The following is a 21,122-nucleotide window of genomic DNA, read 5'->3' as shown; positions in this document are numbered from 1 at the left end:
AAGGAGAAAAGAGAATGTGGCGGATGAAAAGGCTAGAGAAGAGAAAGGAAGGCCCGATGCGCGGTATTAACAAAGAAGCTCTCGGCAGCGTACAGGGGCTTTGAATTCACAACCCTTTCCTTTTCCACCTCTGTTATTTCCTACCTGCTCGGCATTAAACATTTTTCTTCGCTTATATCACGAAAAACGTTGGTAAAACGCTTCAAACTCGCATTCACAAGTAGCCGCGAATCCGCTTTATTAAACCTTTTAAACGTTTGGGGATGCGAATTATAAGCATTTCAACCCGATAGCGTTTGATAAAATAGATAAGCATATCGATATATGAGAAAGATCGTATGTGTTCTAATTAATAAGAATAAATGGTGAAAAATAGAGTACCGAACTTTTTAAGGGGGAGAGAATTGAAAACTGTATATGTGTATATTATGTGTGTATTTGTAAAATATACACACACACATATATATATATATAGTGTATATATAAAACTAAAAAAAATTCTTTTATGACGAATATTATATTAAATGCAATATAATATTGTTCGATTTGAAATTACTATTCATCCGTTCGTTACTGAATCATATTTGCTCCAGAAATTCGTAAAGAGAGAGAGAGAGAGAGAGAGAGAGTTTGATAGTATAAAATTATTTTTTACTTTGAAATGAAAATTGGTTATAATTGGTTATAATAATAAAAAGCTGCTTCTCTAATAAAATCTGACAAATTTTTCAAACTTGTAATCATGTTTTCTACTCAGAGATCTCTACTCTTTATTCGATCGACAAAACTGTCATTATTTTGGTTTTTTATCTTGAAACTATCCTATTATTTTGTAAGACGGTTTACATACACATTACTTTGCACATGCATTCAGTGCAAGAGATAACATTTTAGCACATACATTATATATACATATATGTGTATATGTAATACTATGCTAAATACGTCACGTAACGCTCTTGCATAATCCCAGGACATCTAGATACCTTGGAACTGAAGAATGTTACATTTTTTTATCCTAATATATGGGAAAACGTTTGTTACAATAACAGAGCTCGAATCATAAATCAAGGAAGTGAGCCGTACATAAACTTGTTTTTATTTGAATTCTCATTGTTTTATTACTCTTTGATAACTTTGAGATAAACCGAGTGAATTTACAACTCTTTCATTTGATCTAATGCATTAAAATTGATATTTATATAAACTCTTCCGGTGATTTTTTTTTAAATATAACATTAACTTTTCAAGAAACAAAAATCAGTTTTCGATAAGATTAATAATATAATTTTATTTTTTTAAATATTAAATTTTATTATTCAATACTTTATCATTATGAATAAATAAAAAATATAATGACTTCACTTTTATACATTTTTTGATTATCTAAACCTAAAAGATGAATTTTAGAGTTTTTTTTCCTCCAAATAAATCTACATCGCAATTACTGAAAGTGCGTTTTGAACTACTTAAGTGATTATAGTAAAGTTTTGTAATTAGCGATATTTCTTTTTTTTCAATCGCGATACCTACTGTCTCTCTGTTACAGATATGAAAGTTTAAAAAAGAAAATTAGATTAAGTATTTTTTTCTTTAATTGTAAAATTGCATTTTCGATTTTTGTAACGTTGTAAAAAACACTGTTTATTTTATAAGTTCAGTCAAGATTTAATATAAATTAATTTAAATTAATATAAATTAATTATAAAAACAATCTTTATATGGTACAATTTGCAATATGAAAGTTATTTTACTTGCATACGAGTATCTTGCTTTTTCTAGCAGGTACCACATTTTGTGCGTTTTATCATCTCATTAATAAGCCACGTAAAGCAAATGGAGTTATTATATATATCGCAGATGTTAAAAGCTTTATTCAAAGTACAAAGAAGCCTCTCAGGATAGGGTACATTTTTTTTTCTTTTTTTGCCTGATTAATCTCATGTGCAGAATGTTTCCGCACTCTTTGTTCGTTAGGTTTTTGCATTCTCCTTCCATGTGGCCTTAATAAAAATAAAAATAATTTTCTTTATTTCTTTCTTTCTTTTTTCTTTTTTTTTTTTTTTTTTTTTTTTTAATGAAAGCAGATTAAACTTGCCATCAACTCAGAAGAAACTTTATCCCATCTTTTTTGGATCTTCTCATTTTTTTCATCAGCCTTACGATTAGTCTTTACGACAGCAGCTTTTTTAAGGGAAAAGTGCTCTACCTAACTTTTTATCTTATCTGATTTTCTTAAAGAAAGATCCCTTTCGTTCGCGGTTCCTTAATAAATTGCTATCTAATTGCGTCGTCTTATACAATGCATATTTTATTAGCAAAGGATTTCACCAGAAATTTTCTTTATCGTCAAAGATTAATTATTATACTTTCCTGGATGTACTTTATGAAGAAAATCAAATACGAAGCATAAAGAAGATACTTATTATTACGTATTTTGAAGCTAGCTTCGAGCATCAACAAAAGATAGCAGAATATATAAATATTAAATATTTTATATTAAATAAAAATGGAGAAGACATGTATATTTGTTGTAAAAAGAATGAAATCAGAAGGTATAAAATAAGAAACAATATAAACGAGCATGAACGATATTCGATCGCGATAGAATTTCAAGTAACGTAGAGTCATTAACTGCGAGCTATGCAATATTTCGAAGCAAAGATAAAGCAAACTTTTTGCCATTTGATTGAAGTTCCTTCGAAATGGCACGACTTAATTCTTCTCTTGACAAGAGACGTAACGCGAATCGAGAACATGAGAAAAGAGAAACCGAGAACAACACTAGGGTATTCACTTTGTTACTCGCAGTTAACGGGAAATAGGTGGCACGGATGGAAACGCTTTACGATCCGTGGAAACTTTGTAATAGTACCGTACCGTTACGACCTTCCGCTCTCCGTTTCAATAAACTAATTGAACCTAAAACTAATTGAACCTAAAACTTCTCAAAGCCACGTAAAGTCCTAGTCGAACAATATTCATCCACCGTCATAAAATACCACGTAGAGTTCGGGATTAAAGTTACTTTAGTGACATTTATTAGAAAACGATTATGGACAAGAATTTAGAGGGATATTCACACGTCTTACAAACAGAGAACAACGTCACTCATGTCACTCGTGAAAAAAAAAGTGATTGTCAAAACTAGAAAGAGAGGAAACATGTGTAATCTAAAGATTTCAAATTGCAACTTTGTTCAAGGAAATAGAAAATGAGAATTTCTAAAGTCCATTAAAAAGAGAGAATAAAATTAAAATAAATTTGCTTTTCCTTCAAGAATTACATAATGTCTTTAGTAAAGAAGCTTTAATGAGAAGGTTACGTTGCGAAAACAAATGCATTACTGAGATAATAAAATTACCTTTAATCAGCTGAAGAGCTTTAGAGAGAAATTTAAGGGCTAGTGTGTAGCGTGGGCTAGATTTTCACACATTCGAATTAACCCGAACAACCTGACCGGCTGTTGGGATAGAAAGTTTCCACGCTACACGCGAGTTGAGTCGTTATCTCATCGATGTTGCATTACCGGAAGTTAAGCTTAAGCTATTTAAATCCTGCCTAGATCATACAAGTTTATCAGTTGCTCGAATGTGCTTTTACAGTATATGAGACTAATGTAATGAAAATAATTTTATGTGATTGCAATAAGATTAAAAATACAACCTAATCCTTTTAACAATCTTTCCTTGTTTGTAATGTTTGATTACTCCAACATGTTAGTAAAAAAAAAATGTTTAATCTTTTATTTATTTATTTATTTATTTATTAACCCTTTTATTTTCAATCATTTATAAAATATCAATTTCGTTAGTCCCATCATTGACTGCATTACAGGCAAAAGTAAAGGATAAAATAGTAAGCATATATTTAATTCTGTTCACACATACTCGTATACACGTATATGGTACGCACTTTCGGAGTACCATATTGCCGTTTATCGAGGTAATACGACAAGAACTTGACGGTCGTTCGTGACGGAAATATTACCTCGTCAATGCCGCATTAAGACGTGATAAGTTTAAGTTGGGATCCAATTTGAATCTCCGACAGCTTGTTATCTCGACTGTGAGCGCGACTTTGCGCGATGCGCAGATTTAGCATTCGCCAACTTTGAAACGAGCTAACTCAAAAGCGCGTTCCATTCGGCAGTATCTACCAGGGTAAATTCTACATTCCGCGCACGTATCAACTCGTCAAAGTTCCACATACCAGAAATGTTACACGGATGTGCCACGATGAAAAAAATTCTCTTGAAAAGTTTTTAAATTAAGCATTGTCTGTTTACGACACGCATTTACGCAAGCATCAAATGAATAAATCACATTGACATATATGGATAATTTGAACGCACACCCCTTCCTCTTTAGTAAACTAAAAAAAATAAAGTTAACATAAACTTTTTAATGTACACGTATGTAAAAAAATATTATTATAAACATATATAAAATTTTATGTACACATATACATACACATTTTATAATTTTATAAAAATTATATCTATATATATATATATATATATATATATATATATATATATATATATATATATATATGTATGTATATTTTATATATAAACTGTGATGGAATCACAAAGATAAACAAACAAACAATTAATTAACTTGACAAAAATAGCAAATTATATAAATTATAAATTGCTTACCCTCCACAATTGCTTTGCCATTACGCAACTAATTCGTCGTTATTAATCTTCTCTTCTTTTGTTTATTCTTTTTTGCTTCATCGTGATACTCATTGCGAAAACATCACTAATTACGATTGCGCACGCACTAATTAGCACACAACACGATGATAGCGTAGCACTTCGTATAGCACTCCCGACATTTTTTCATAATCGCAAACGAAAATTAATACATTGCATAGATTGATAATCGCAAATAATAATTGTCAAGAAATAATGGCGTTTAACGTGATTTTAATATTTTGCGATCTTATTTCGAGATTATTATTATCATGCAGCGCTTCCTGCTCGTTCGAGTTTATGTGACTGAAAACAAGGTTACCGCATGTAAACAACAGTATTGTACAAAACAAAAAGTCATACATTTCGTAATCCGATTGTTACAAGCATTAAAATATGTTAAACGCGATTGTTATAATTATCTTTAACATAATCAATGAATTTCCACGATTATTCGTTCGTGTCAATTCGCCATTTTAATTCGACTTGTGTATTCTAATTATAATAATAACATGTTTCTGCGAATGAAAAAAATTGTCGCCTTATTGACATCATTTGGCAGTATATTAATACGAATGTTTCATTACAAAAGAGAAAAGGAAAAGATTATTATTAGTATGGTATATTATTTGTATTTATCAGCAATGTTTTCTAGTTTGATATTTTTTGATAATGATTCCAGTTAGTTCTCTTCTAAAACTAGTTTTGCTTACAATATATTTGTATTTAAAAATCGTAAATATTTTTGGCTTTTTTAAACCTATTTAAAACGCGATTCTATGCGATTTATTCGATCGAAACTTATCGCGAAATTTACATGAAATAGTAGTCTAAAGTAAGAACGCGTATAACCTGTTGGCAATATATGTATGTAGCGACTGGCGCATGAATTTCAAGTATCGAACGGATTATATTTTTATACGATTTTCACGCTCTTCTCTTATCGCAATATAATAAAGTGCGCATTGTGCGATTAATCTTTCAAAAGTTTCGTGCAACATGTTGAATATTGGTCTTATTCCGATTAGTACGCGTGTGGTCGTAATTAATCATTTTTCACGTCGTGTAAACCCTATGAAGCAACAAAAAAAGAATGAACAAGAGATGCAAATTATTTGCATAAAAAGTTTTCAAATCTTATAAACATTATTAAAATAATAAAAATTGATGGGAAAATTATAATTTTCCTAAAGTACATTTTTAATGGTGCAAAAAAAAAAAAGATTTCAATATTGATAGATAAAAAAATGTCTAACAGCAGAAAAAAATGGTGCAAGATAAATTTCAACTTCCACTTTCGGAATTTTATTACTCGTATATTAAGCGTTATTACACCATGTACGGGTCTATTGCAAGATAGCATGTTGAGTTGGCAGCATCGCGTTACTTTACTCAAGCCAACCCGTATACTGTTTCAGGCTTTGGTGTACCGAGACGGCAACCTCGTCTCAGGCTCACTTGAGGCGTTGGTACAGCATATGGTGCCTACGGAGGAATATTATCCCGATCGGGCGTACCTCTTTGCCTTTTTGTTAAGCGCCAGACTCTTCATCAAGCCGCACGAGCTTTTGGGCGAAGTCTGCGCTCTCTGCGAGCATCAGCAAAATCTGAATGGAGAGGGTGGTAAGGTGAGTACACCGTACACCGTACACCGTAGATATACTTTCGATCTACGAACCGGCACGAAACCCTTTGCCGAAACCATGCATCTACGAAGGCCGCGTGTATTATCGTTTCATCAGAGTCATGCATTCTCGTCTGCTCCCATCCTTTTCTTATTTTTGCTCCTTCACCTATCGTGAAACATAAAGAGCGCAAAAACTTTCTTTGCCTTTTTTCATAGCCCTCTATCTATCTAGTACCTTACATCTGGGTGAAACAAATCATTCTTTTTAACTTTACAAAGAATCACCTATCATATGTCACCCTTTTTCCTTTTTTCCCCTCTCTTTTTTTGTTTTTCTTCTTTTATATATATTCTTGTATATATTAAAATATTTTTATGCAATAACATAAATTATATTATTTTTTTTTTTTTTTTTTTTTTTTTGCAAATCAATACTATATATTATGAGAATTTCGAAACTAATTATGCTATATATTACATTTACTTAATTTAGCTTACTCGGTCATTTTTAATAATAATACACAGTAAAAAATAAAATGTTAATTTTAACATTTTTTGCATGTCCCAGAAACTCCATTCTAAATTTGAAGTTAAAATAACTCATTTATTGTGTGCTACTTATTGACAAATTAGAAATGTTAAGTAATTGGCATAAAACTTTACATTTTTTTTTAGTTATTGTGACTTTAAATGTGATGTAAAAATAACGTACAAATTAATTAAAAACTACACAAAAGAGTAGTTTCAATACGTTGTAAGAAATGTTGATAGAACATTTTAAGGTTTACGATTACTCGAAAATTTATTTTAACTTTTCTTAGAATGTTAAACTGTATTTGAAACATGTTAATTGTTTGAAATGATTGTTAATAATGTATTAAAAGCACTCAAAATAATATTTCATTTCTAAAAGACATATACAAAGTGTTAAGTTATGAAATTAACATAAATGTAACACATGAAAATGTTATAAAAATAATAACACATCAGCTGTATGTTAATTTTACATTGAAGTAGTAATCGAAACGTGGTAACAGAATATACACGAGAAAATTTACATTAACATATGGACGCCCAAGTTTTTTACTGTGTACAATTACAAGGAGAATACTCGTTTCCATCACTTTTTTCATCTCGCAGTCGTTCTTTATCCATATTAAATAATTGCTCCTTGAAAGAAAAATTCACCTTTGTCAATGAAAAAATATTTCATATGTATTTCAGGAACGACTGCATCGCTTCGTGCCGCGACTAGTGCAGCTGCTGGCAGAATGGACGGAAACATTCCCGTACGACTTCCGAGACGAGAGGGTGATGGCTCATGTCAGATCCATCACGCAGAAAGTCGCTGCGGTCGACGCCGCGGCCAGGCAGGAAGTTTCGGCATTGCTACAAAACTTACTGCTACGACTGACGGCCTTGGAGAGGTACGAGGAGGGCCTGGCCAGACTGGCGACCGAGGCAGCGACGGAGCAACTTACACAGGTTTGTGAGTTTCAGTACAAGCACCCATTTGCGGCCGTCAGTTTGCATCTCGCTGTCTCGCTGCGTTAGTCGCTTTAACGCGACGTTTTCCGAACTACAAATATCGTTGATGTTTCTAACGCCAAAGTTTGTTGATATTTTGTTGAAAAGAAAACGAGAAAAACAATCAAAATCTATCCGAATAATAAAAATGTTCTTTGATGATAGGTATAACGTTTAGCAGTTTCCATTCCTTTCGGAGAGAAACTATTATAATAATAAACTTTTGTAAGATTTGAAGAACGTTTGTAGATTTACATGAATCACTTGCGTTTTTAATTGAATCACATCCGTTGACGATGAAAATTTACATAATGTTCTACCGTAAATTGAGATGAGAGATCTTTTATTCGTACATGATACAAGTAATTTTTGCGTATGTGTTTTGCATAAATAAAAATTTGCTAATTTATCAGTATGCACATGTTACGTAGTTGTAAAGGATAAACAAAAAATTGAAAAGTTATTCTACAGGAGAATAAAAAATACAAAAATATTCTTCAGATTTTTCACATCCAATATCTAATCTTATCTTAAAAAAAAAAAAAAACAAACTTTAAATATTTTAATTATTTATTTTCTTCAAAATTAAACTATTATCTAAGCGTTTTGTTTTATAATAAATAATTTGTTTTATAATAAATTTTAATTTTATAATTGCATAAAGCAATTATAAAATTAAAATTTAATGCGCAAATTACGTTTATATTCAGAAAAATGTTCAGAGTACAAAAATTGTCTATGTAATTCGCATTATCGGATTTTATATAATTTCATTTTAATATGATAAATTAATAAGGGAAAAAGAATATTGGTGCTTTTGATCGGTTGTGCATTGATCCGAGTAGCGCGTTGTTCCGCAATTTCAATATGGATTTATACTCGCGTAATCCGACTCACCCTGTTGTAAAGCACGATTATTCGGTCTACCGTAATCGTATCGACCCTTCGAGGACTTTCAACATAATGAAGCGATAATATTCTCCCTCTAGGTAACACCCCGCCTCTTATGCGTTCTCTCTCACCTCCTGACCGTTTCACACATGGTTACTGTAACGCGGCAGTTACGCTCGGTGAATGTTCCCGTTCTTCATTACACATGCACGCGCACACACACACATACACACACACACACACACACACATATCGATCGAAACGCACAAACTTGGACATTTACGTACGCGTACGCGCGTGCACTTTGCGCGGTTAGTCTATAACCGGGTTAGTTGCAGTTTCCATGTCGGGAGACGTTAACCATTCCGTTAATTTCATTACCGCGCACCTATCTGCCACCGCTTGTAACATTCGTTAATAGGTAATTTGCAGCTGCATTAGTTGCTTAAATATAATATACCGGACCGTGTCGTGTGCGGCTAATCGGTACGAAATTGTCCGGCTTCACGCTACAGATCCCTCTGGATGCTGCGCGACGCGTTTTTCCTGTAAATGCCCAAAGAATTACGATGGATACGTTCAGAGTCGGAATTTCTGTGAAATTGTAACAAGCTACAAACCATAACAGTCATTCTATATTCATATGCCTATTTTTTTTGAAAGCTTACACATTTAAACGTCAATGTTTTGCTGATATCCGTAGAAAACTATTTATTACTGTGTTTTGAAATATTGCACATTGAGATATTACACCACGACATGTTTTTCCATGTAATAAAATTTTATTGTCATAAAAAGAAGCATAATTTTGCGAATCACTTTTTTTATAGTAGATTATATACAATGCTGTCTTATATGTATATATTTTTGACAAAAAATTGAAAAGTTATTCTACAGGAAAATAAAAAATACAAAAATATTCTTCAGATTTTTCACATCCAATATCTAATCTTATCTTAAAAAAAAAAAAAAAAAAAAAACAAACTTTAAATATTTTAATTATTTATTTTCTTCAAAATTAAACTATTATCTAAGCGTTTTGTTTTATAATAAATAATTCGAAATTTTCGCCTAAAAATTATTTTGTATTTTAAATTGTATTCTCTACAACTGTTGAAATAATACTAATGTGACACAAGGTAAGTGAGGGGTTGAACGAATCTATGTTGAACTTGCGTACACAATAATTCTGCCATGAATACGAAATAACTGTTACTTACGTGCGGGACCAGAATAAAATTAGGTGTTCGTGTGTAAAACGAAAATTTCCATTAAACCCGTGAGATAGAATTTCTGGTGAGTTCGTTCCAAAGAATATTAAAGCAACCACGGTTATTTGCTGTGTGGTAAATGTCGCAAAACTTCTACACGAAACTAAGGCAATTTCACAATAAATCGGATATGAAAACGCAGCTTCTCTGTAAAGTCTTAATCAATATATACTCGTACACATTGTTTTGTAAAAAAGAAATAAAATAAAATAAAACAATAAAGGCAATAAAAATTTATCTTAATATTTCCGATATTATTTTCTACTGTATCCTTATGAAAATCTCGATATGAATTTAATCCCAGTTCTTTCCAACTATACACTGATGATATTTTATGAAAATCTGTTTATCGTTACATCAAAGGGTTTTGTAGGTAAAAGAAAAGTCACAGAGGCCATTTCATCGCGATTGCTTCAATAGTTTCTTTAATGTATGTGACACGCAGTTCACGCGGAGATTACTTGTTCCGATTCCAAGACAAGATAGGTTGAAAAGCAGAGATGAGAGCTGCAGTAGATGTAAAAAGAAACGAGTATTGAGAGGAAAAGACGAGACGAGACGAGACGAGACGAGACGAGACGAGACGAGACGAGACGAGACGAGAGAAACAGCGAGTTCTTGCGAAGCTCCGGCTTATTAAACCGCAAGCTGCCTCCGCTATGCTTTTTCACTCTTTCTCTATGTGCTTCGACGGCAGCAACTTTATGTAGCTTTACGTAGAGAAACGAGATATAACTCTCGAGACCAATAAATCGATCGTAATATTATATTTCTCTCTTTCTCTTTCTCTACTTTTTTTCTATTTTTCTACAGCTATATTTTTTTTCTTTTTTAAAAGATTGAGCCACATCCTGTATGTACTCAAGAATTTTTATCCATGCTATCAGTTACGGCATGAAACAATATTCTTCATTGTTTAATAAGTGATATATAGACATGTATATGTTATTCTTTAATTAAAAAATACAAGAAGAATGAAACTCGTTTTCATATACTTTCACGTATTTCAAATTATAATTATGTTTTTTTTTTTTTTCTATTCGTCGTTTATAACGATACAATAATAATTTCAAGCGAAAAAGTTGAATTATTAGTTGGCTGTATTTTCATTGCGCTCGGTACGTGTCGTATCTTTTTTCAGAAAAGGATTATTTTTTTTTTTTATTCAAGACGAAAGAAAACTTACTTAAGACCAATAATGAGTTTTCGATATTTGTTTTCTTTTTATCGAATAACTTTTAAGTATCTTTATTCTATATCGAGAGAGCTAGCAGAAACACCTCGAGATTACAAGTACACTCTTTCCTTCGTTAGAAATTTTGTTATTTTAACTTTCGTTTTGTTTCATCGAATCGAACGAGTTTCGCTCCTTTCAAACTTTATGAAGAGAAAACAGCATATAAGTATACGTGATTTTTTATCCGAGCTATTTTACTTTACTATTTTATTTCGCGAATTAATTTTGCGAAACATGTTTCCCAAATAGGTTTAGCAATGTTTGAAAGAAATAACTTTATAATTGCGTATATATAATATTTCTTCTTTGCTGCATGATAAATTTAACATCATAATTATACGTGTTTCTGCATCACTAAGTTATTAAATCAATTAACAGTTAAATTAATTAAACTAAATATTTCGCAAAATTTATCGTTTAAGTCAAATACATCGAGAGTAAAAGCTCATCAAGTATGGCAAAGGAGAATTTCATACTTTCTAATTATAATTTCCATCAACTAAGCCAATTTCATTAAAAATAGAAACTGAAACATATTACAATTTGTATACGTATTTATTAGTAAATCACGAGCATAATGTTGATTATGCCCAAAGGTATTCGAGAAAGATTTTGAAATCGTCGATTATTTTCGACAATTTATTACTTTAATTTCAACAATTTATTAAATCGAATTTAATAGAGTTTTCTAATATTTCTACTAAAATGTAATAATTTCATCACGTGATGAGATAACAGCCAGGACGAAACTCGCCACTCGACGCAAGAAATCTCTCGCGAATCTCGCAATGCGATCTTGCGTGCACCAAAGCGAAACTACACTTGCCTAATATCTCGCAGCAACGTTTCTTTGGGCATTGCCTCGGATATTATCGCTCCAGGCAAATTTCCAAGCAACTAGCAACTCGCAACTTTGCTTCGGTCCGAGACCGTCCCTAACCGATTAGGTCTTTTCAACGACTTTGCCCTAGTAAACCACTACGAACTAACTCTGACCTGTACTGATTTCATTATTGTAATTGGCTGCAGAAACGAAACAAAATATTACTCGACAACTGCGATGAAAGACGAGAGCAATTTTAAATATTTTCAAACACACGAAACAGTAAATGATGATCTACAAATAATGGGAAATAATATCGTTTCTTCTAATGATGAGCTAATTTACTAATCGGAAAATTTAACATTAATGTTAACTGAAATTACTTTTTTGTTCCCACGGTTGAGACTTGGAAACAAGAAAGTACAATTTAAATCATTGAGATAAAAGTTTAAACTACCTTGTAACTTCTTCGACGCAAGCTCTTCCACGTTTTTTTCCCATTAAAATAGCGATAAAACTCAGTTCCCATTACAGCTATGCTCATTTATTTCCTATACTCGTGCCGCTGTTAATTTTATTAATGACAGTACATAGAGAATTTGTTCTTACGTCTTCACGCCGTTAGTTAAAAAGAAAAAAGAAAAAAAAAAAAAAGCGTTACTTAGCGAAACGCAAAAAATTTTGCCTTTACAAGTATTCTTTATCGTTTAATAAAATTTTATATTTCGCTCTCCGCGAAATGCCTTCTCAAGCTGCCTTATATTTTTTACAGTCGAAATCGGAACTCTCTTACCACGCGAAAACCCTTGAATTTACTCTTTTATCAGCATTCTCGTCAAAGCAATTTCTTCTTCTAGTTAAACTCTGTCCACTTCTGTGCCAGGCACTTCGATAATACGATCGACGATATAATTCAATGAGAGAGCAAGTCCGTCTCAGAGTGCCATTTCCTTCTAAACGGATCACGCGGCCCAGTGATTTTATTCGTCGCCTTTCGACGACATCTTTCCTTTTCCACCATGGTTGAGAAATATATATATATATATATTTACCAATCCTTCGTCCTCTACCATTTCTTGTAACATTCAAAAGCTATCAAAGCGTGTATATCCACGTATACATACAGTTATAAGATGAGAGTATAGAGAATAGCCTAGAAAGTCTATGCAAGCTCCATTCTCTCTCTCTCTCTCTCTCTCTCTCTCTCTCTCTCTCTCTCTCTTTGTCTGTCACATCAACCTTTGAAAAGTTACATTGGAACGAATATCGTCGACAAATCAAATGAAATAAAGCGAGCAGGGACCAGTAAAGAAATCGAAGCTCTGAAAAGCCAAAGTCTTTCCGAGAAGTAGTGGAAAAGTATAAAAGTATCAAAAGCGGCATATGTAAATGCCCAGCATTTGTTACAGCGCTATTGCCCGACCAATTTTTCTTTTTGCGCGTAATGCTTTGTCCTATGTCGTGTTTCTTGTACGCTACATTTGACTTTGATGAAAGTAAGATTTAGAAATAATTCTCTCTTGATTCTCCCTCTCTCTCTAATTTTTTTGTTATTCCTTATATTGATATTTATCTTTATTTTTATATCATCTTCCGAAATTATATAAATTGTTTTAAAAAAGCAAATTTTCATAATTTTCTAAAATCAAAGCACCTAAGAAAGTTAAAAAAAGCTAAAGCTGTAACTTATGCATGAATCAGGATAATATCTACATCTACAATATGATACTTTTAATTAATTATTATTCTATTTGAAAATGACATTTATACTTTCGAATTAGCGTTCTTTTTATTATTACCTTGATATTTTGCGGATTTGTATCGTTTCCAATTTACAGTTTTTATTTTCTATCTTAATCGAGAATTTTTTCTCTTTTCTTAAATACAAGAGTTTGAAATCACTTTCAATGTACAAGTATTTTATTTTGTCCTTCAGGTGGATATTACAGAACTTTGTCCATCGGCCACTGTGCTGGCGCAACAATTGACCCATGTGGAACTCGAGAGACTCTCTTACATCGGACCCGAAGAATTTGTGCAGGCCTTTGCCAAAGTGAGTTTATTTTTATCAATAATCTCGTTCAGTGGTGGTATTGTAACAATTTTACAACATTATTATATCATAAACCATTAACCACTTATTTTACTATTATTTACACTTATCACGCTTATTATATCACACATAGATCGATAAACAATTATTTTAATTATTCGTCAGGAATCGCCGCATTTAGAAACATCTTTCAAAGATATGAAGAAAACCCGAAATCTCGAATCGTACGTTCAATGGTTTAACAGATTGAGCTACTTTGTAGCGACGGAAGTTTGCAAGGTAAATATTATCTCCTTAAGAAATGTCAATATTCTTCAGTATTCTTTGCAGATTCTGATACATAACTTTCTTTCTCTTTTGTTCTGAATAAAAATAAAATCTGTGTCTAACAATAAATAAAATTTTCCAATAGAGAAATCAAATCTTAAAATGAAGAAATATTTTTTACCATTGTTAGAAAATTTGTATGTGTGCGTCTCTCTCTTTGCATATCCACCAAATACCAAGTATTTTATAACCATTTCATTTTATTCTCTTAGCATGCAAAGAAAAAGCAACGCGTTCGCGTCGTCGAATATTGGATCGAGACTGCCCGAGAATGCTTTAACATTGGCAACTTCAATTCCCTGATGGCGATCATCGCTGGCCTTAACATGTCTCCTATATCTCGCTTGAAAAAAACGGTAAGTGTGTGAAAAAATTTTATTAAAATTTCTTTCCACTTAATAGTAACGCTTGCTTATGTCAGAAAAAAAAATTATAGTTAGAATCTACTAAGTATAAACCGCGCGATAAAATTATATATATATATATATATATATATATATATATATTAAATAATAATAAATAAATTTTAAAAAATATACATATAGGGTAAACTCGGATAAGATGGCCATAGTTTTTTAAAATGCAAAAGACATACTTTTATTTTTGTTATTTTTTAATAGTGTTTGTTTGACATACTATCTTCACTGAAGCTTGAATTCCGTAATATTATCGAAATTATAAGGAAAATATTTCATAGAAATTTTATATTATCAAAATAGTACAACATAAGCATTTGGCCATCTTACCCAACTTTTAAGGAAAAGATGACCATAGTGACGGAAGAATGGCCATAATATTTATAAAAAAAAAAAGTGAAAACGAAAATAAAAATTATAGGTCATATAACACTTTACGATATGTTTAACGTCGATTACGATAGCTTAACTGTATAATTTATTCGACGTTGTAAAAGTTTTTAGTGGACAAATGAAAAACTTTGCAGGTAGTGAAAAGTAAAAATATGATATAAGATTCACAATATCGTTATTTCGAACAATATATGCAGATAAACTACTGTAAATATCGATTATCTTTGATAATGACTAAAAAAGCGCATTATGTAGCGATTATTGAAAAAATTACAGCCTACGACCATCTTTTCCATGGTATGGCCGCTATACCCTGGTTTACCCTACATATGTGTAATTTCTGCGATGTATATATACATATATATTGAATCGACGCAATCGCGCAGGAAATTTTATTACAATTTTGCAGTAACAAGTTTCGCGAAAATTACGTCCGGCAAATTGAAACCAGCATCGATACGTTTTATTCGCGCGGAGGTATCCGGAACAGTGCATACATATATCTCCCAATTTTTCAATCGCGCGAGAGAGTACTGGAAAGTGCGAATATCCGCGAGACTGTTAGCGCCGACGCATTTTTTGCGTTAGAGTGCAGCGCCAGGGAGATAATGGCGTAGCGACACGACTGCTATCCCTGTTCGTTTACACCCCTTCGTGGGATTGCACCCCAGAGCAATAAGCGCTCTGTAATCCTCGTAAATCGAGCGTGGTGACGCTCAACATTGAGCGTGACAAAACGCCGAGAGCCAAATTTCCGCGTCGTTTCTCCACAGAGAAAAAGAGCCAGCGAGAACAATTTTCGTCGCCCTTCTCCATATACATACATAATCGGTTTAGTCCGAATAAAGACGGGCCATTAAATACATTTTTTTTTTTTAAATTTTTAGTTGAACGATAAATTTGTTTAATTTTCGTACAATTTATACGTGCGTATAAAAGTATTATAATAAATCCCGCCTGTACCATAGACATAACGCTATAAATATTGAAATATATTTAAATATTTGCAGACAATCGCTATTGACGAAAAGAAAGCGAAAACACAGCGATCAAATTGACTTGATTGAATTTTTCCTATCGCGGTTGACGCCGCAGGAAAGACCCGGAAACGTGGTCTCGTGTGATCTGGGTTAATTAAAAAGTTTCACGTTAAACGGCGTTGCCCGGCAACGTTGTCCTCGCGTCATTGCAGTTTCTTTTATCTCGTTGGGAATTAGCTAATTGCCCGACCAGCGTTCAAACGCCCACGGGAAGACTCGTGCCATTACGTATTCTCAATTTCCACGTGAATGCACTACGTCCAGGAACTCCTCCTTTAATCCAGTCGTCGTGCTCCCGACGGAATGTTCTCTCGGACAGTGCTTCCGCAAGAGCTTACGTATATATTCAATATTCATGTCAATATTAACGAAACAAAACTCGACGAGAGAGGAAAAAAAAAATTTTGACTTTTAATTATTTGACAACTGTTTATGAAGTATTAAAATTTTGATAGTATAAGTGAAATGTGCTTGTCGTTGTATTGTTGTTACATAACATAATATAGGAAATTTTTATAGACTAAAAGGACGTACAATAAAATGAGTTGGAGTTGAAAAATAATCATTCATGATTTAAAAGCGATTTATAATAATAACGATAAACAAATAAATATCAGATTTTTTCCGGCATATACTGGTATATTTTAATATATATGCGCAAGAGTAATGCATAATCGGCTATTATGGTATGTATCAATTAATTATGATTATCATAACTATATCCACTATTCCCGCTTAACTAATGAAGAGCTTATTAAAAATTTAAAGACACAGAATGATTAATTTCAGATCTCATATTAATAGACCAAGGTATTAAATTCTAAAAAAAGGAAACAGCAGCAAATACCAATGGCTATCTCTCTTTTGCACATACACTAGTCTTATAATTTTTTGGCAATTTCACGGTGCACATCCATTTTTCGTCGCGCTATCAATTTTGTACCATCAAATATGAATTTATTTGACGCAGATCATCACTTTATATTTATATTTGTGCGTTGAACATTATGTTATACATATTTTTATTTTTGCATAGTATAATAGACATGTATAATAGATATTTTTGAAGACTTTATATTTTTCGGGAATTAAATTTAGCCAATGTTTAACTAAAAAATACAAATAGCATTGAACAGGATACACTTACTTTTCTTTAAATATACTATTTATTTATTTAACACAAAATTCTTTCTCTTATTATTATTTTTTTATTGTAATAATAATAATATATAATCAGGGATTTTTTAATTTAATTTGTTGTACCAGAAATTGACATTAAAATCATTTCATGACTTGCTTTTCAACACTAGAATATAAAAGGCCAAAAATATAACATTAGTGTAAGATAAGATATTACAGCTATGAGGATTAATTTACTGGGTAAATAATCTGCAAAAGACATCTTTGCCAGTGAAAAAGATTTTTCGCTTTTCAAAAAGCTAATTATGTTTGTTCACGACTATTCCGCTTTCATTCCGCGTATTCGAATCGTCATTTCATTTTATGTCGAAGGATAATTTATGTCCGTAATCCTGCTCGCCCGATGATGAGATTCTTTTACTTAGTAAAGCAGGTGTGGAAAAGATAGCTTGAAATGGAGTTTCCTTAAGTTGCAAATCTTCAAGTAACAGTCGGAAAAAAATAAATATACAGATAAGAGAAAAAGCAGTACTGCTGGAAAAATAATTGCAAAAAAAGAGAAAGCAACGTAAAACTATGACAGAACTCGTTAATCTTTCCCCCTCTCTCCCTCCAATGCATCAGAATTTATTTGTACAGTAACACACTTAAATATTTTTGACATATTATTATATTACTTGAAATTACTTACATGCTTTATTATAATTGAAATATATATATATCTTTTTGTATATACATACTGTGTATAAATGTGTATAAGTTTACTTGCGCGTGTATACATTTCAAAACATTTATATAATTTTATAAAAATAATTTATTAATTTCAAAATTTGTAAAACTTGTTATATTTGATTCGATTAATTTTATTTAGAGTCTTTTTTCATGTAAAATTATGCCTGTCAGTATAATTTTGTTCTATTTTGGTAGGGATTTATCATCAAATTTAAAAGATTTTAGACTTCCTTAGTAGAAATCTTGAAAAAGTTTTCTTTAAAAAAGAAATGTACTTTCTGATTATGTACTTGCATCCCTTACGTTTCATTTCTTTTTTTTTTTTTTTTCGTTGAATCTTTTTCTAGAAAGTAGATTTCGTTTCTTCCACATGCGATATTCCGGCATCTTTTCTGTCGCATCCAGTCGTTTCAATTTACCGGATCTAGCAGAAGTCCCCGATTGCTACTGTTTTTGCTCTAGACGAGCCTTTCCGGTGGAGTTGAATCGAGTCGGACCAAGAAAAATGGCTCCCATGATAGGCAAGAGGTACTCTCTAGAGATCAGGCAAGACAGGATCAACAGCCAAAGTCTCGATGAACAAAACAAGATTTTACAAAATAGGGAATTATTTATAAAATTTAATTTTGATTTATTGATCTGACTCTATATTCTTAAATATATAAAATTTAAAGATGGCATATATATGTAAAAAAAAAAGGGGGGGGGGGGAATATATGTAAAAGAGAAATATAAATAAAAAGAGATTCACACATTTAAAAAATTTGAAGTGTCTACCAAAAATATACATAAAAAATTTATTATTATATTTATATATTTGGTAAAAACTATAAACTTTTTCAAATGCATGAATCTCTCTTTATTATATATTTGTATTATATATGTGTATTTTATTATATACATCTATTATATACAACTATTATATTTATGATACAGTTATGTTTTAATATTATATATAATGTGTATATACATATAAAAAGAGGGAGAGAGATAGAAAGGGAGAGATGGGGGGAGGAAAGAGGAGAGAGAAAGAGAAAAATTATTTTAATATTTTTAAAACCGAAAAAGGAAAAAGAAATGAGATATAGTAAAAAGATTTGAGAAGAATAACGGCAGCTATCAGTAACAAAGATATTGTTATAAATAGAGATTAAGATTAGAAGATATAAAAGCATTTCGAGATCGTATCTTAAATCTCAGGCTCGAATCAAATGCAAATATTATCCATCGAGTAGCAAAATTCTTAAACGAACGAAGCATGCTTGGTCGCATCAGATTAGACTAAAGAACGGAATTGAATCGAAGGAAACTGCAAATGAACTTGAATTCTGAGATATCAGCTCAGATTATCGTTTTGCGAATATCAAGGATTAAACATTATATCATATAATCTAAATTAATGCCATGTTGATTTGAAAAATATTAGTATTTTTTTCTTAATATTTTTATAACTATAATCATAATACATGTTTCCTTTTATATAATATTATACATTCAAAAAAAATGATCTTGCAACTTTAACAAAAATTTTCTAGGTGTAAAAAATTAACTGAAACAAATATAAATTATTAGCAAATAACGTGATACTGCATATATTTTTTGCACTTGATCAATTTAAATGACAGAGACAGAATTTATATCTGTACTATTAGTGTAATTTAGACAGAAAATTTGTCCGTGATGTCTATCCCTAAGGCCTATTATCAAGGACAATTATATTTGTGATTAATATTTGGCAATTTGATCTAAATTTTCTAGAGGTATTGCTAGAATATTGCTGCTATAAATTCTATACGTGACAAACAATATTCTAACAGATAGAAAAAGTAGCGATAAATTTTAATTGAGACATCTAAAAAAATCAATCTATATTAGCAAAATATTTTTTTGAGTGTAGATAATTTCATATGATTTTAAATTTGTAACCACATTACTCTGATTGATTGCGCTGCGATATAAATAGGACACATTTTTGTGACTTTCAGTGGTCAAAAGTACAATCTGCCAAGTTCTCAATTTTGGAGCATCAAATGGATCCTAGCAGCAATTTCAGCAGCTATCGCAGCACGTTGAAGGCCGCAATGTGGCGTAGCGCTGGCGCTACAGACGAACGTCAGCGGATCGTAGTGCCCTTCTTCAGCCTTCTCGTTAAGGATCTTTATTTCCTTAACGAAGGTTGCAGCAACAAGTGAGTCAAATTTTGTTCTGTTGGTCTGTAAATTATAAATATATTGCGCGAGACATTCTAGATTTTATATTTAATTTATTATAGAAAATAATATCGTTACTAAACGCTGCACCTAATAATTTTGTAATAAAAATAGTTAACTAATCAGACATATATCTGACACATGTATGGTTACATGTCTCATAAACAGACGTCAACTTTGGCATTATAGAGATCGAGATTATCGATCCACAACGTGTCAGATACAACATACAACGCATGCCTAAGCGCGACGAGCTTTCTCATAGCTAATTAATCCCCGCTGCTCAAGTTCAGTTATGCATTTCAGACTGCCAAACGGCCATATCAATTTTGAGAAATTCTGGCAGCTGGCGAAGCAGGTGACTGAATTCATCGCGTGGAAGCAAGTTGCCTGTCCATTCGAGAAGAATCCGCGCGTCATTGCCTTTCTTCAGGCGAGCCCCGTGCTAACGGAGAACAGTAAGCAATATTTATTTTATTCCGCATTCAAATGATTGAATTTCTCTCAAATTCTCTCTTTGTTTACAGCACTTGCACTAGCGTCTTTCGAGTGCGAGCCACCCGACAACAATCCGGAAAAGGAACGTTATAAAGCTTTAAAGTGAGTATCGCAACATATATTATAGAGACATTAAATCTTTTTCGAAATACATATTATTACTTTTTTTAAAGTATTTAAAATATATATATATATATATATATATATATATATATACATATATTGAACAAACGAT

General features: G+C 31.8%; 1 protein-coding gene across 1 annotated transcript in view; it reads left to right on the top strand.

Moving 5' to 3' along the window:
* LOC140664135 (uncharacterized) overlaps nt 1-21,122 on the top strand; it is a 287,413-nt gene that overhangs the window by 259,713 nt on the left and 6,578 nt on the right. Inside the window, exons 5-12 of the mRNA XM_072888921.1 lie at nt 6,121-6,330; nt 7,554-7,814; nt 14,015-14,131; nt 14,297-14,410; nt 14,671-14,814; nt 20,165-20,367; nt 20,696-20,847; nt 20,917-20,989. Coding sequence (XP_072745022.1) covers nt 6,121-6,330; nt 7,554-7,814; nt 14,015-14,131; nt 14,297-14,410; nt 14,671-14,814; nt 20,165-20,367; nt 20,696-20,847; nt 20,917-20,989 — 1,274 coding nt within the window. The remainder of the gene's footprint in view (nt 1-6,120; nt 6,331-7,553; nt 7,815-14,014; nt 14,132-14,296; nt 14,411-14,670; nt 14,815-20,164; nt 20,368-20,695; nt 20,848-20,916; nt 20,990-21,122) is intronic.

Source organism: Anoplolepis gracilipes, chromosome 3 (assembly GCF_047496725.1).
Source record: "Anoplolepis gracilipes chromosome 3, ASM4749672v1, whole genome shotgun sequence".
NCBI lineage: Eukaryota > Metazoa > Arthropoda > Insecta > Hymenoptera > Formicidae > Anoplolepis > Anoplolepis gracilipes.
Note: the sequence above shows the minus strand (reverse complement) of the source record. Positions and strands in the feature narration are given on the sequence as shown.